The 13,755-nt window shown below is 42.2% G+C and overlaps 1 protein-coding gene across 1 annotated transcript in view; it reads left to right on the top strand.

Moving 5' to 3' along the window:
- USP12 (ubiquitin specific peptidase 12) overlaps nucleotides 1-13,755 on the top strand; it is a 79,271-nt gene that overhangs the window by 23,268 nt on the left and 42,248 nt on the right. The window contains exon 2 of the mRNA XM_082365110.1: nucleotides 12,929-13,009. Within this exon, the coding sequence (XP_082221236.1) occupies nucleotides 12,929-13,009 (81 nt within the window). The remainder of the gene's footprint in view (nucleotides 1-12,928; nucleotides 13,010-13,755) is intronic.

Here is a 13,755-nt window from a genome sequence, read left to right as displayed (position 1 = left end):
AAGCAGTGTTATATCTCATGATTTGTAATAAAAATTAGGAGGTGACGTGGGGAAGGAGAGTTGGAGTGTGTGCGCGCCAGTTTTTCATTTGCAGGGCGGATTTAAAGCTGTTGACGAGATAGCGATTATTTACAGGTGTGATAATAACCACAACAAGAGCTGAAACCAAGCTGTTCACAGCCGGTGTCTCTGGGGAAAGGACCTGAAGGGTGGGAGTGGCAATTAACACTTAGGATTTACTCTCTACCCTCCACAGTTTGCGTTGTTCTCAGTGTGTGAACCTGCAGTGTTTATTAAATAAAAGTGTTACACGAGGCATACAAAAGGGATCTGATGCTCGTTCTAGTATTTATTACAACTGTCCAGAGGGAGCTAACTTCAGACTTTTGGATAGATTAAAGAGCTGTGTATTTTCCTTCTACCTACACAAGTAGCTTCCAAAACAAAGTACAAGTAAAGTACTTCACTGTCTTCTATTGGAATTTTCCATTGTGTTGATCAGTTTGGTAAAACGATCACTTAGGAGAATTTTGAGTGACTGATGCTTCTAATTCCTTTACGAAGTGAAGTTTCACTCTCGTTGTTTGATTTCCACACCTGTGAGCTCGGCAGAGTAGGTGTTTCCCTGTATTAAAAGGTGAGGAGACCAAGCCGGGTACAGCGACTCGTCCATGACTCATGAAGTGGTGCCGAGCTTGGGCTCAGACGCTGTCCCCGATTCCGGGCCCCCGCTGGTCCCGCTGCCTCCGCACGGGAAGTTTATAATGTCGCCAAACTCAGGTTCCCACACTGATTTCTCCCTGCATTCTGAAAATTGTATTCTAGTTGTATTTAAAATACGTAAATCTGTGTTTATTTTAAAAGATGAATTTTACTGCAATTTTTAAGAAGTGCCACCCATGAACACTGGGTGTCATTGAGCCTCTTGCTGTTTCAGCAGCTGGACGACACTTACTCTCTACCCTGCTGAACGGATCTTTTCTCAGACATAGGTGCCTCCTAGAATTTTCCTGATGTCTTTGTTTTGCGCTGTTGTAGCTTGCTGAATCAAAGCAGTGCAATGTAGATGCTGTTTGCTTCAAGGATAACTTATCTTTTTGGGCTTGTGACACTAAACAAGCAACACTTGGCCTTATCTGATCCCCGCAGTTATGTTTTTCACCCAAGAAATTTTGGATTTCAACAAGTGACTTGCTCTCCAGGAAAACGATGGTGGGAAAGGAAGCGTATTTATTAACTCTTGTTTTGGGATCCCAGTGTAGCATCCTTGACCCTTGATCACCTGGTCTTTTTCTTTTTTTCTTAAAATTGTGGTCAAATATATATATCATACAATTGGCCATTTCAATTTTACGTGTAGATTTCAGTAACATAATTACATTTAGCATATTGTGCAACCATCACCACTATCTAATTCCAAAATGTTTGGAAGCTCTGTAGCCATTCAGTAAAACTCCCCATTCCTCCCTGTCTGCAGACTTCACTGCCCTCTAGTCTGCTTTCTTTTTTTTTTTTAGTCTGCTTTCTGTCTTCTGTGAATTTGTCTGTTGTAGGTATTTCATGTACGTGGAATCATACACTGTTTGTCCTCTTATGTCTGGCTTATTTCACTTAGCATAATGTTTTCAAAGTTCATGCATGTTGTAGCATGAATCAGTACTTCATTTCTTTATATGGCTGAATAATATTCCATTATATTATTCCACATTTTCTTTATTCCTCTCTTGATGGACATTTGGAGTTGTTTCTACCTTTTGGCTATAATGACTAATGCTGCTGTGAACATTGACATACAAGTGTCTGACTTCCTGTTTTCAGATCATTTGGATATATACCTAGGATTGAAATTGTTGCGCCATATGGTAATGCCATATTTAATTTTTGGAGGAACCACCAAATTTCTTCACATCCTCACCAGTGCTTGTTATTTTCCATTTTTTTCCGCCTGGATTCTGGCCATCCTGTTGGGTGCGAAGTGGTACCTTGTGATTTTGGTTTGCATTTCTCTAATGAGTAGTGATACTGAGCATCTTTAAACGTACTTATTTGCCATTTGTATATCATCTTTGGAGAAATGTCAATTCAAGTCATTTGCTCATTTTTTTTTTTTAAACCCAGATTTATAGAATTGCCATTACATGATGCTATCTTTTTTTTTTTAATTTTTAATTTCATTGTATTTATTTATTTTTGTCTGTGTTGGGTCTTCGTTTCTGTGCGAGGGCTTTCTCTAGTTGCGGCAAGTGGGGGCCACTCTTCATCGCAGTGCACGGGCCTCTCATTATCGCGGCCTCTCTTGTTGCGGAGCACAGGCTCCAGACGCGCAGGCTCGGTAATTGTGGCTCACGGGCCCAGTTGCTCTGTGGCATGTGGGATCTTCCCAGACCAGGGCTTGAACCCATGTCCCCTGCTTTAGCAGGCAGATTCTCAACCACTGCGCCACCAGGGAAGCCCCCATTTGCCCATTTTTTTAATTGGGTTTTTTTTTTGTTCTTGAGTTGTTGGAGTTCTTGACTCTGGATATTTATCCCACTTGGTCAATAATCCTTTTAATATGTTGCTGAATTTGGTTTGTCGGTGCTTTGTTGAGGTTTTGCGTCTACTCGTAAGGAATATTGCCTGTAGTTTACAGTCTTAGTCTGGCTTCAGAGTCAGGGTAATGCTGGTTTCATAAAACGAGTTAGAAAGTGTTTTCTCCTCAATTTATCAGAAGAGTTTTACAACCCCTGGTTGTAAGTGTTCTGAAATAGTTGATGCTGAGGATTTTTCAGCTGAATGGTGTTGGTGGAGGGACTGACCCCTGGAACTTCCTGCTCTGTCCTTTCTGTGACGTCATTCCACTTTGAGTGATGTTTTGGACAGGACTCCACGTGGTGCCGGCTGCAGTCAGTTCCTTTCTATGTTTGACAAAACTGTTTAAGTTTGATGATAATTTTAGTTTTTATTACAGTTAGCCCCTAGAATCTGGAGTATGAACTCTGTTGTTATAGTAACAGCATAAGTCAGTCAATAATTTACATAGTTTTGATTTCACTTCAACTTAATAATACCTTTTAACTATATGGTGATTTTCCTCTCAGGAATCTGAGGGACTTTACAAATAATTCACTTTACTGTAACATAGGATTTGGGGAAAATAGAGGTGCTCATGTTTTCGTAAGTGGAAAAGCATTGCCCCACGTTTTCTGACTGAGCACCAGCACACAGGTCAGTCATCCAAGTCAGGTGTCTGGGGGTTGGCCTGGCGCCAGTCCAGGGCCCCTTGTTTTTTTATAGAGCTGAAACATTCGGTAACACAGAATATAAAAACTGTCAAGAATGTGGTAGAAAAGACTTAAAATGGTGAAACATTTCTTGTAAATTTTTTTGGCCATGCAGGTGAATCTCTGCATTGAAAGGTATGCAGAGATGATGTGGAAACCAAATCTTGCCCCCTTTTTTGGTCGTAGGTATGGCGCCAGTGATGGAGTTCAGATATAGCTGTGTTTTAAATGTTTTAACCGTCCATGAAGGTATTTTGTGAATTATTTGGCGTTGGTAGAAGGGTAGGATTTGTAAAATTCATTGTGCCCATTCAAATCATTAAGTATGTTTGGTCATGTTGGAGAATTTTCTTTCTGATGTTATTGTTAAGCTAAATGTGAAGGAGTTACAGAGTAATTCTTGCTAAAGAGGGCCAGTGTCACTGCTGTTACTTTGACAGAGTTGAATTAACGAGATTTTTTTCAGTAATTCTTCGTCTCGTGATCACATACAGGTCAAAGCATGGGTTTTTTGGTTGTGGCACCAGGTCAGTGCCAACACTTTTCCATTCCTTGACTGACTTCAAAGATTTGAAATGAATCTATGTCTTCTTTTATTCTCTTCATATAAATATTCTCTATAAGTAACACACATTTAGCCATGAATTATATAACCAAACTTTTCGTTGTTGGAGATATTAGGTCAGATAATTTGAAGGTTGTAGCTTTTAGCTCACGTCTGATAGGAACATTGAATTTTAGTGGATATTTGAATTTTTAGAGGTTAAAATTATATGCCTATTGTTTTTGGTTTGGTCGTTAGTCATTGATTTACGGTAGTGATGCAGATGTGTAATTTGTTGCTTAGCTTCTTTTTTTTACGTGGCATGTCTGTACATGTATCACTTTTAGGTGAAAAGGATTACGTAAGTGCCGACTTCTGAGTAACTTTAAATTTTCAGTCTTTGGCCAGTGATTAATCATAGAACTGAGTTTTCCCGAAGAGCTTAGATGAGGAATTTTACACGTGTAATATGTGCTCCTGTGGTGGCAGTTGAAGGAGAAAGTAAGCTCCTTTAATTTCTTTTGGGAAGAATCCTGGGGGGCGGGGTGTGGTCAGGCGGGTAGGAGGGAGGGTGAGACGTACACACGGTGTGCACACCTGCCGTTGGACAGTGAACTTGTCCGGTTTCCCCTTCTTTGAGGAGCTCACGGAGACGGCTTCCGGAGGACCTGCCTCGGGCCCTGCCTTGTGCGCTGGCCTTGGGCTCTGACCGCCCCGCGCGGCTGAGTGTGGCTGGCAGCACAGCCTGTCTCGCCAGGGTGGCTCTGCCCCGTGTGGCCGCTGCTTCTCAAAAGCACTCGCAGCCCCTGTGATCTGCTGCAACAGGGCAGCGCCGTCTTAGGTCCGGGCCAGTCCGGGGGTCCTTTGTCCTTTCCGTGGAGCCCGTTTTAGCTCTGGTGGCAGAGCTACAAGCGGAGAAGACCACTGTGGCGGGCCTAAGATTCTTAGAATGACTGTCCTGAGTGTGGGACCCCCAGGTCCGTCCTCAGTCACTGTGGGAATTTCAGGTCTTCGAGGGGTCCAGCCCGGGGTGGGAGGAGGAAGGGGCAGAGGGACTGTGTTCAGTGCCTTCTGTGCCAGGCTTCGCTCTAAACGCCCTCAGTCCATTTGGTGGAAACGGGCCACGGCGGGGCTGTTGTTTGTCCTGTTTGGGAGATGGGGCAAGTGGGGTTCGGGGTGAAATAGCTTGCCCTAAATTCACACCTTCAATGTGACTCTATATTGCTGCTAGCTGTTTTAGAATTGAAGCATTTTAGGTTGTCAGTAGGTGCCGCACATCTATCTGGTCTCTGTCACCTTGCTGGTGAGGAAAGTGAGCAGTGATTTGCAGAAGGTGACGCTGCTTAGTTGTTCGTGCGTTAGAACCAGGCCAGGAAGGCGGGCCTCCTGGTTTGTGGGCCTCGCTCAGTGCCACACAGCCTGAGCTGGAGGGGGACGTGCCCTCACGTGCATCAGGGCACGTGCAAAGCGCTGATGAAAATACCTCTGAAGGAAAATCGAGGCTTGGCTCTTTTCGTTCCATCTGTTTGTGAAGCCTTCCCCAGATTCTCCAGCGCTCAGCGTCTTTCCTGTCCTGACACCCTGTAGTGCATGCTGTGTTGTAGCAGAGCAGTTTGGTATCTGTTCTCTCCTTTATGACTTCAGATTTATTTTAAAAATAATTTTCTACCTGTCATCATGAAAAACTAACTTTTATTCACTGTGTACTCCCCAATTGGATTATGGCTTTGGCAGTTTCTCTTTATCCTTTTTAATGTATATCAAAAGTTTTCGGATTTGAACCCACAGTGAAGATTAGTTTTACAGTTAGACCTCATATATGCGTACTGGAGTATTGGAACAAAAGTTCCACAAACCATTGTTTACTCTTGGTAGGGAGACGTACTGTCATCTGTTCTGCTTTACTGAAGAAGAAAATGGTGGTTGTGACCCACTGAATTGTTCTCACCCCCCGCTAACGGGTGTGACCGTTTGAAAATAACGTTCCACGGCTTTGGGCACAGGGCTGGGCAGAAGTACTCAGATAATTACTGAGGTTCATCTTTTCTGAAGGACTGCTTTGAGATGATTTTTATGATGCCTGAAACTGAAGGTATGGAAATGGTTTGTTTTTTCGTTAAAATGTGTGTTGTCTTTGATTGAGTTTGAGGGATACAGCGTTTTCCGGGAGAACAGGCATGGACTTTTAGCCCTCTCTTTCTTCTCCGTTTTCTTGTTTAGGAGACAGAAACTTGTTTCTCACATCTTCTTACTTTGGAATCATCCTCTTACGACTCACATTCATTTCCTCTTCGTTGTGTTCACGTCCTCACATCGGCTCTTCCTGTGCCTCCAGAACTGTTCTTAGTTTGCTAAGGTCACTTGCTCCTTTGATCATCAGGAAGCCTTTCCTGCCTGTTCTGGCAGTTCTCCTTTGGGCACTGACCTGATCTGACCCACTTCAGTATTCAACTTGGAATGATAAACGCTGGATTCTAAGATATGACTTGAAGCACAGAAGTGGGGAAAATGTATTTTCTCATGTTTGTATTAAATACAGACTATCTGCTCTAAAGAACTAACTAATGTAAAGAAGGAGGTGCCAGCCGGCCATATCTGTGGGTTCCGCATCCGAGGATTGAAAATATTTGGGAAAAAAATTCTGGAAAGTTCCAAAAAGCAAAACTTGAATTTGCTGTGTGCTGGCAACTATTTACGTAGCATTTACATTGCATTGAGTATTATAAGTAATTGAGAGATGGCTTAAAGCATACGGGAGGATGTGCATAGGTTATACTCAAGTACTGCACCACTTTACATAAGGGACTTGAGCATCCTTGGATTTTGGTACACGTGGAGGTCCTTGGAACCAATTCCCCACAGATACTGAGAGACGACTGTATTCTTGATAAGTATGTTTTCTTGATGGAGATGTTCATCTTTTAGGTTTTCATCATTTTTTATTTCCTACTAAAATGTATTAAGTACCTTATTTTCTTAAACAGTATACATTGAACATAATTAGCTTTTCAAAATGATATGTCTTCATAGATACCATTTTTTACCATAGTCTAGCTTTAGATTGTGGAAGAGATTTCCTTAATTTACTTTCTTGAAAACATTCCTGGGTATCAGTTTGCTTTTGTGTAATTGTTTCTTTCTCATAATGGCAGATGCAGGGCAGTCAGATGTGTGTTTTCCACGGTTGACTGTGTAAACATTTTTAATCAGAAGCAGCTGTCTCCCAAGTGATTTTCTTTTTTCCTATTTGCAGATGGTATCTTCAAAACATAGGTATCCTTATCAACAAATAAAGGGTATCCTTATAGTTTCAACTTACTCTTCTTTCCCTTGAGTGGTTATTTTTGGCATGATTCAGCTTTCTAAGAATCATACTAGGTAGGTTTAAGGAGGCACTTACTCCATGGCCTGCAGAGTCTTACATGGGATGATTGTTTCTGAGGATGATACTGTACTAACTTTCATCCAGAACCTTGTTAGTGTCTGACCTTTAATCGACTGTGCAACGTTTTATCCTTAATGTTTTAATAAGATTGGAAGAGCCGGTAGGTTCACACATTGTTAGAAATGTAGGGATGGAGGTACTATAGAGATCAAGATCTTACGAGATAACCCAGGTCCCGAGAGAGAAGCATTTTTTCTCAAGGTATTACAGCTAGTTAGTGGCATGGCCAGAGCCAGACTCAAGCCTGTAGCTTTGCTAGTTGAGTGCTATTTTTAGTGTACCCTGGTCTCTCTCAGTAGCTCCATAAGGGCTCCATTTTTCCGTGAAATTTTTTCCGTAAAACAATACTTCCTATTTTTAATAAACCTTTAGTTTCAATTAGTAGCATTATATTGACAGGGATATTGATTTTAAAATATTATCCAATATTAACCTTGTTTCTCAAGCACAGCCATTGAGGTTTTTTTTCTTTATGATTTTATTTATTTAATTAAACTTTTTTTTTTTTTTTAAGAACAGTTTTAGTTTCACAGCAAAATTGAAGGGAAAGTACAGAGATTTCCCATATACCTCCTGCCCACACGTGCACAGCCTCACCCCTTGTCAACAGCCCCTCCAGAGTGGCACACTTATTACAACTGATGAACCTATGCTGACACAGCATAATCACCTAAAGTTCATAGTTTACACTACAGTGTACCCTTGGGGTACACTCTGTGGGTTTGAACAAATGTATAATGACGTGTATTCATCATTATAGTATCGTACAGAGTATTTTCACTGCCCTGAAAATCCTCTCAGCTCTGCCTGTTCATCCCTCCTTCTCCTTAATCCCTGGCAACCACTGTTGTTTGTTGTTGTTGTTGTTTTGAACTGTCTCCATAGTTACCATTGAGTTTTTAACTTTCAATTAATTTTTATATTTAAAAGTTTTATAATTTTTATATTTAGAAGTTTTATTTGGTTCTTTAAAAAAATCAGCTTAGGCTTTAAATTCTCATCTTTGTTCTTATAATCAAGCTTTTGCTGTTTCTTTGCACATATTAAGCATTTGTTTTATATCATGTCTGAAATAGTCCTGGTATTTAATATCTTGAATCTAATTCTGCCGTCTGTGCTTCTGCTGGCTTTTACTCGTGGTGCTTTGTTTTTCTGTTTTTCTGTGTATGTGTGATTTTTGATTGTGAACTCAAATCTCTTGGAGGTTTATTTGTGGGAATTCTTCGTGGGGTGGATTGAATTTGTCTTCTAGAGTGAGTTTGTAATTCCGTTGGTTGCTAGTTGTAGGGTGGAAGAGGGCACTGTCAACTCAGGACCTCTTTGAATTACATTTTCTGCCTAATTTTGTTTGTTTGTAAGATCATATCGCACGTGTGAATTTGGGTCACAAGCTTTGATTACGGCCAGCTTGTGGTTATAACTGTTGGGAAGATATTTATCATCTCCCCCACTCCCACACCAAGGACAAGTCAGGCAGGTTTCATTGCCGTCTCCTTCTGTGGTGCAGGGTTATTTCTCGTTCCCCCTTAGCTGAAGACATAGCCCTCTTGGGCTCACTGTCGTGCTGGGGTCTTCTGCTGGCCTCCCTGTCTTTGGTGGGCCCTAAGCTTCAGCATCGGTTACCATGACCTGTTCCATCCAGCTGTCAGAGTAGGGTGCACAGGTCACTAGTGTTGGCAGGTGACCTCCATGTAAAATCTGTCTTTGGCATTTGCTTATCTCCCAGGGTTCTCCCATGGCTTCGTTTTTTGGTTTCTGCAGATTCCTTATTTTCTCACCAGCTCAGTAAATTATTATTGTTTTAATTAAAAAATTCATTCACCTTTTGGTTGTTTTCATCAGGAGGGTCACAAGTATCTAATTACTTCTTCTTGATGAATTTGTAGTAATAGGTACTGAGTCTAAAATAATCTTATGTAAATTCCAAAAATGGAGACAGAACTGTCAGAAAGAATGTCTTCTTCCTTCTGAGCGTGTTGTGTTCTCAGACAAAACAAATGAATCCTGATCCCCACGAAAGCTTTAGAGCAGAAATTCCTAACTGAGAACACCAACATTTCTTCCCTTTATCCCAGTAAAGAATCGTGATTTCGTAAAGCATTGTTAATTGCAGTAGGGTCATATTTCTCAAGTGTGGGGATGCAAGGCTGTTCAGAGCCATTACTATTGGATGTTGACTTGTTCTAGGCTCAATTTAAATCTTGCGGTGCTTGACTGACTGTTATTTGACATGATAGGGTGTGTCAGCCTTCAATAAAATCTTCAAGGGATGATGTTTGAGAACTCTGGTAAACGTACTAAAAATTGTGAGGCAAGTTTTTGGCTTCATGGTGGTTTTTCACCAGTTGTATCTAACTGTAGTATTGAAAACACTTAAATTTAAAAAAACACTCATCGGAAACTGGATTGCTTTGTCTACACTTTGCCTTTGTAGTTAGCATTTGGCTAGAGGTAGACATGTGCTCTGGTCGTTTCTGCAAGAAAGTCTTGAATTCCTGCCGCGGGACTATCCTCCTGTAGTTCACGGAATCCGCTCTGCGGCGTCATTATGCTGTACTGAGGTATAGTTTACTGTGCTGTGCCTTACTTTAGAACTGTCGCCAAGCAAATTCTGTCCTCTCTGTACTGTCCGTTTCCATCTGCTGCCCTTGCTGTATCTGCAGCCACAATCCCTCCCTGTCGAATCGTGTTGCTTGGCATGTGTCAGTTGGCTTAGAATTCCCTGGAGCTTTGTGTTAATACAGTAGTGTCCTCAGAAGTGTCGATAAAAGTGATTGGAAATATGACAATGTTAAGTTAGAAGACACTTTAGAAATTACCTGATCTTTGGCTGTGAAAACCTATGTTTGTGTAAAGGCTTACTTGAAAACCCAACAGATAAGCTTAGAGCTGGGGGTTTGGAAAATTGCTGAGGAGACTGGCCCTTTTATTTTGCAAATAAAAATTCTTAAATTACCAGAAAGGTTAAATGACAGTGGTCTGAGTTTCCACTTCATCGCACTTAACCTCCTCCTCAATCCAGCCTCGTTGGATTGTGGTTCTGCTGGTGGTTAGGCTTTTGGGGAGTATTATGAGCGTTCTTCCAGGGGCCGTGTTGTGGAGTTGGCCAGATTGAGGAGATGACCTATTTTTTTATGAAGCTTCCTCATTTTCTCCTTCTGATTTTTGTTTCCCTCTCTTGTTATTTCTTAGCTATTGCATGGAGCTGGTCATATTTATTAATATTACTGGCCAATGAGAGTAGCTTTTCTTCCCCTTGGAATTGAAGGGAAGGGAGAGAAGAGAAGCAGCATTTGCGGACACTGGCTCACGTACAAGGCACAGCCAGATGCTTTTACAGAAGCTTCAACTCAGTTTATTCGTAGCCACTCTGTAAAGTAGTTGGTGCCATTTCCCTCTTACCCTTAGGAACTTGAGGCACAGAGAGGCTAAGAACTTGAACCGTAGTCAAAACTACCCTGAGGCCAGGATGGGTGGGGGAAGGGCTTTCTGAGCAGTGCCTGGAAGCGTGTAGGGACACCAGTGGGACATCAGGGTGGTCAGAGCGCACGGGTGTGGCATGCGATTGGTGTTACAGCGGAGAATGCGCACGTGGTGCTCTGTTCTTGCTTTATTCCGAGGGCCAGAAATGTTTTCCCCAGGTATGTGTACTGGCATTTTATTGTCCCAAGTACATAGATGCATGAGGTTGTACTTTGGATAATAGCACCTTTTCTTATCTTTTTTTTTTTTGTGGGAAAGGGGTTATACTCATTTGAATACACCAATATCAGTTTAAGTTCTTACATCTGGCTTAGTGATAGTTTTCAACATATGTGAGGAAATTCTGCGACAAGATACTTGAGCTGGCGGGGGCGGAGAGTGGGCTTGTAGCCTTCCACCAAGACGGTTCTGTTCAGTGGATCTTGAAGTTGCTGTAATAACTGAATTTCATGTCGTTATAAAACAGTTCATGGAGAGCCAAATTTAGAAATAAATAGTATCTGTGAACTAGTGATTGTGTCGGGGATTTATATAAAGCCGAATAGTAATTCCTAAATTAAAAAAATAAAGACAGTACCATGTATATATAGAAGTGCTGGGTGGCTGGAGGGCATTTTAGAGGAAATGTCTCGTTTGGGTGGGACTTGACCACCAACCCACCCGGTCCCTTTCATCAGTACTCATTTCAGGCCCGTCAGGAAGTCGAAGAGGCGTCGTCTGACGAAGGTCTGGGCTTCCCAGGCTCAGGAAACAGCAGGGGCGGGCTATGGGCACCGGGTGGTGGTGACCGTGACCGCACCCTTGGGGAGGCATGGCGTGTGTGTCGTGTTGTCGTCCTGTGTGCAGATCCGCAAGGTGGTGGTCGGCTGTTTTGTGAGTAATATCAGTTGTGTTTGTCTGGTAGTGTGTGTTCTTGGGAATTGCCAGGTAGACTCATGCAGAGTTACTGTGTTTTCAGAATGGCTTTTACTTCCCTTTCAGGCGACATCCTGAGCCCATTTGCTAGTGTGTGCCGGTGCTCAGGGCCTGTGTGCTGCCCACCACTTCCCCCGACTCCGCGTCCCTTTTCCCTTGGAGACCTCAGAGGCGCAGAATTGAGTCGGTCGTATTCCTGAGACCGTGACGCACAGTTACTGCCTGAGCAAGGCCCCTCTTTTGTTGGGCTTTATTTTATTTTTTCCTTTTTGCCCTTCACCCTGCAGTTCCACATCCCGGCCCTCTTCTTCCAGCCCCACTGAAGTGTGTTTCATGTACATTCTTCCAGCCCGTTTGCCATGTATTGTTTTATATATGTATGTGGTAGTGGTCTATGTTGATCTCGTGTTTACTTTGTTTACTTAATATTATGTTTTTGACAAATATCCATGTTTTTGTATGTAAATCTAGTTCATTTATTCTGACTGCTACATGGTGTGCTGTCATTTTAATTTTTATTTCTTTATTTATGGCTGTGTTGGGTCTTCGTTTCTGTGCGAGGGCTTTCTCTAGTTGCGGCAAGTGGGGGCCACTCTTCATCGCGGTGCGCGGGCCTCTCACTATCGCGGCCTCTCTTGTTGCGGAGCGCAGGCTCAGTAATTGTGGCTCACGGGCCTAGTTGCTCCGCGGCATGTGGGATCCTCCCCGACCAGGGCTCAAACCCGTGTCCCCTGCATTGGCAGGCAGATTCTCAACCACTGCGCCACCAGGGAAGCCCTGTGCTGTCATTTTATAGACCATCTAGATTGCGGTCAGCTGTGCAGTGGTCAGTGACATTTCAGCAGACGTTCTTGTCACCTTTAATTCTGTGTGAGAATTTTTCAGGTATATACCTCTGAAGAAGTGTTAGGTCACTGAATATATGCATATTTAATTTCACAAAACTTCAGCTCTCTGAGATGGCTGCTCTGAGATTACACTCCTGTTAGACCATGTGGTACAGCAGGGGCTCTCATCCATTACTTAAAACAAGGAGCAGGATTTGATATACTTCCTTGATCCAGGCTTTGTCCATGAGAACGTTCCTGCAAACTAGTTTTTAGTCATATTATTAAAACCCTTTATTCTTCACTATCACCCTTTATTTTCTTTCCATAATGTTAGGTAGTTATAGGGAACAAGAAAATTATTTTAAGGGTTTCTCTGTAATGTGTATATAATTGTGACAGTATTGGGAAAATACTGTAAATACTAAGATTTCTGTTTTTCATTTTATAGGGCGCCAATGCCTCGGCATTAGAGAAAGAGATTGGTCCAGAACAGTTTCCAGTCAATGAGCACTATTTTGGATTAGTCAACGTAAGTATCCGTTGATACGTAGCCTTCAGATTATGCTGGGAAGTAGTGTTAAGAATGATGAATGCAGTTCATAATTTTTTAAAGGAAATTTGTTCCTTTGTATCAGTAGAGTTAATGCCAAGAAACGTGACTTGGAATTTCAAAATTATCTCTAATGGGAGGGAAACAACATTGCCTGAAGTCTTTTTTAAAAAATTTATTATTTACTTATTATTATTATTGTTTTGGCTGCATTGGGTCTTCTTGGCGGTGTGCGGGCTTCTCATTGCGGTAGCTTCTCTTGTTGCAGAGCCCGGGCTCTAGGTGCACAGGCTTCAGTAGTTGTGGCTCACGGGCTCAGTAGTTGTGGCTCATGGGCTCTAGAGCGCAGGCTCAGTAGTTGTAGTGCATGGGCTTAGTTGCTCTGCCGCATGTGGGATCTTCCTGGACCAGGGCTGGAACCCGTGTCCCCTGCATTGGCAGGTGGATTCTTAACCACTGCGCCACCAGGGAAGTCCCCATTGCCTGAAGTCTTAAGAGTCTTGGAACAGTTTCTAACTTGTCAGCCTGATTTTTTTCCTATTTTGTGTCAGAATTTTCTCATAACCAAAATTTCATATGGCCTAGACCAAATGATCTCTTTGATTCTTTGAGAATTATTTACGTGTCTAAATATAAGTGGTCCAAATGTACAGATATAAATATAGTTTTGTAAATGCCCCCACGTATCTATAGAGTCTTTGTCAGTTTGCTTCTGGCGTTATCCC

Source organism: Balaenoptera borealis, assembly GCF_965194805.1.
Source record: "Balaenoptera borealis genome assembly, chromosome: 18".
NCBI lineage: Eukaryota > Metazoa > Chordata > Mammalia > Artiodactyla > Balaenopteridae > Balaenoptera > Balaenoptera borealis.
The sequence above is the reverse complement of the archived record's forward strand: the minus strand, read 5'-3'. Positions and strand labels throughout refer to the sequence as shown.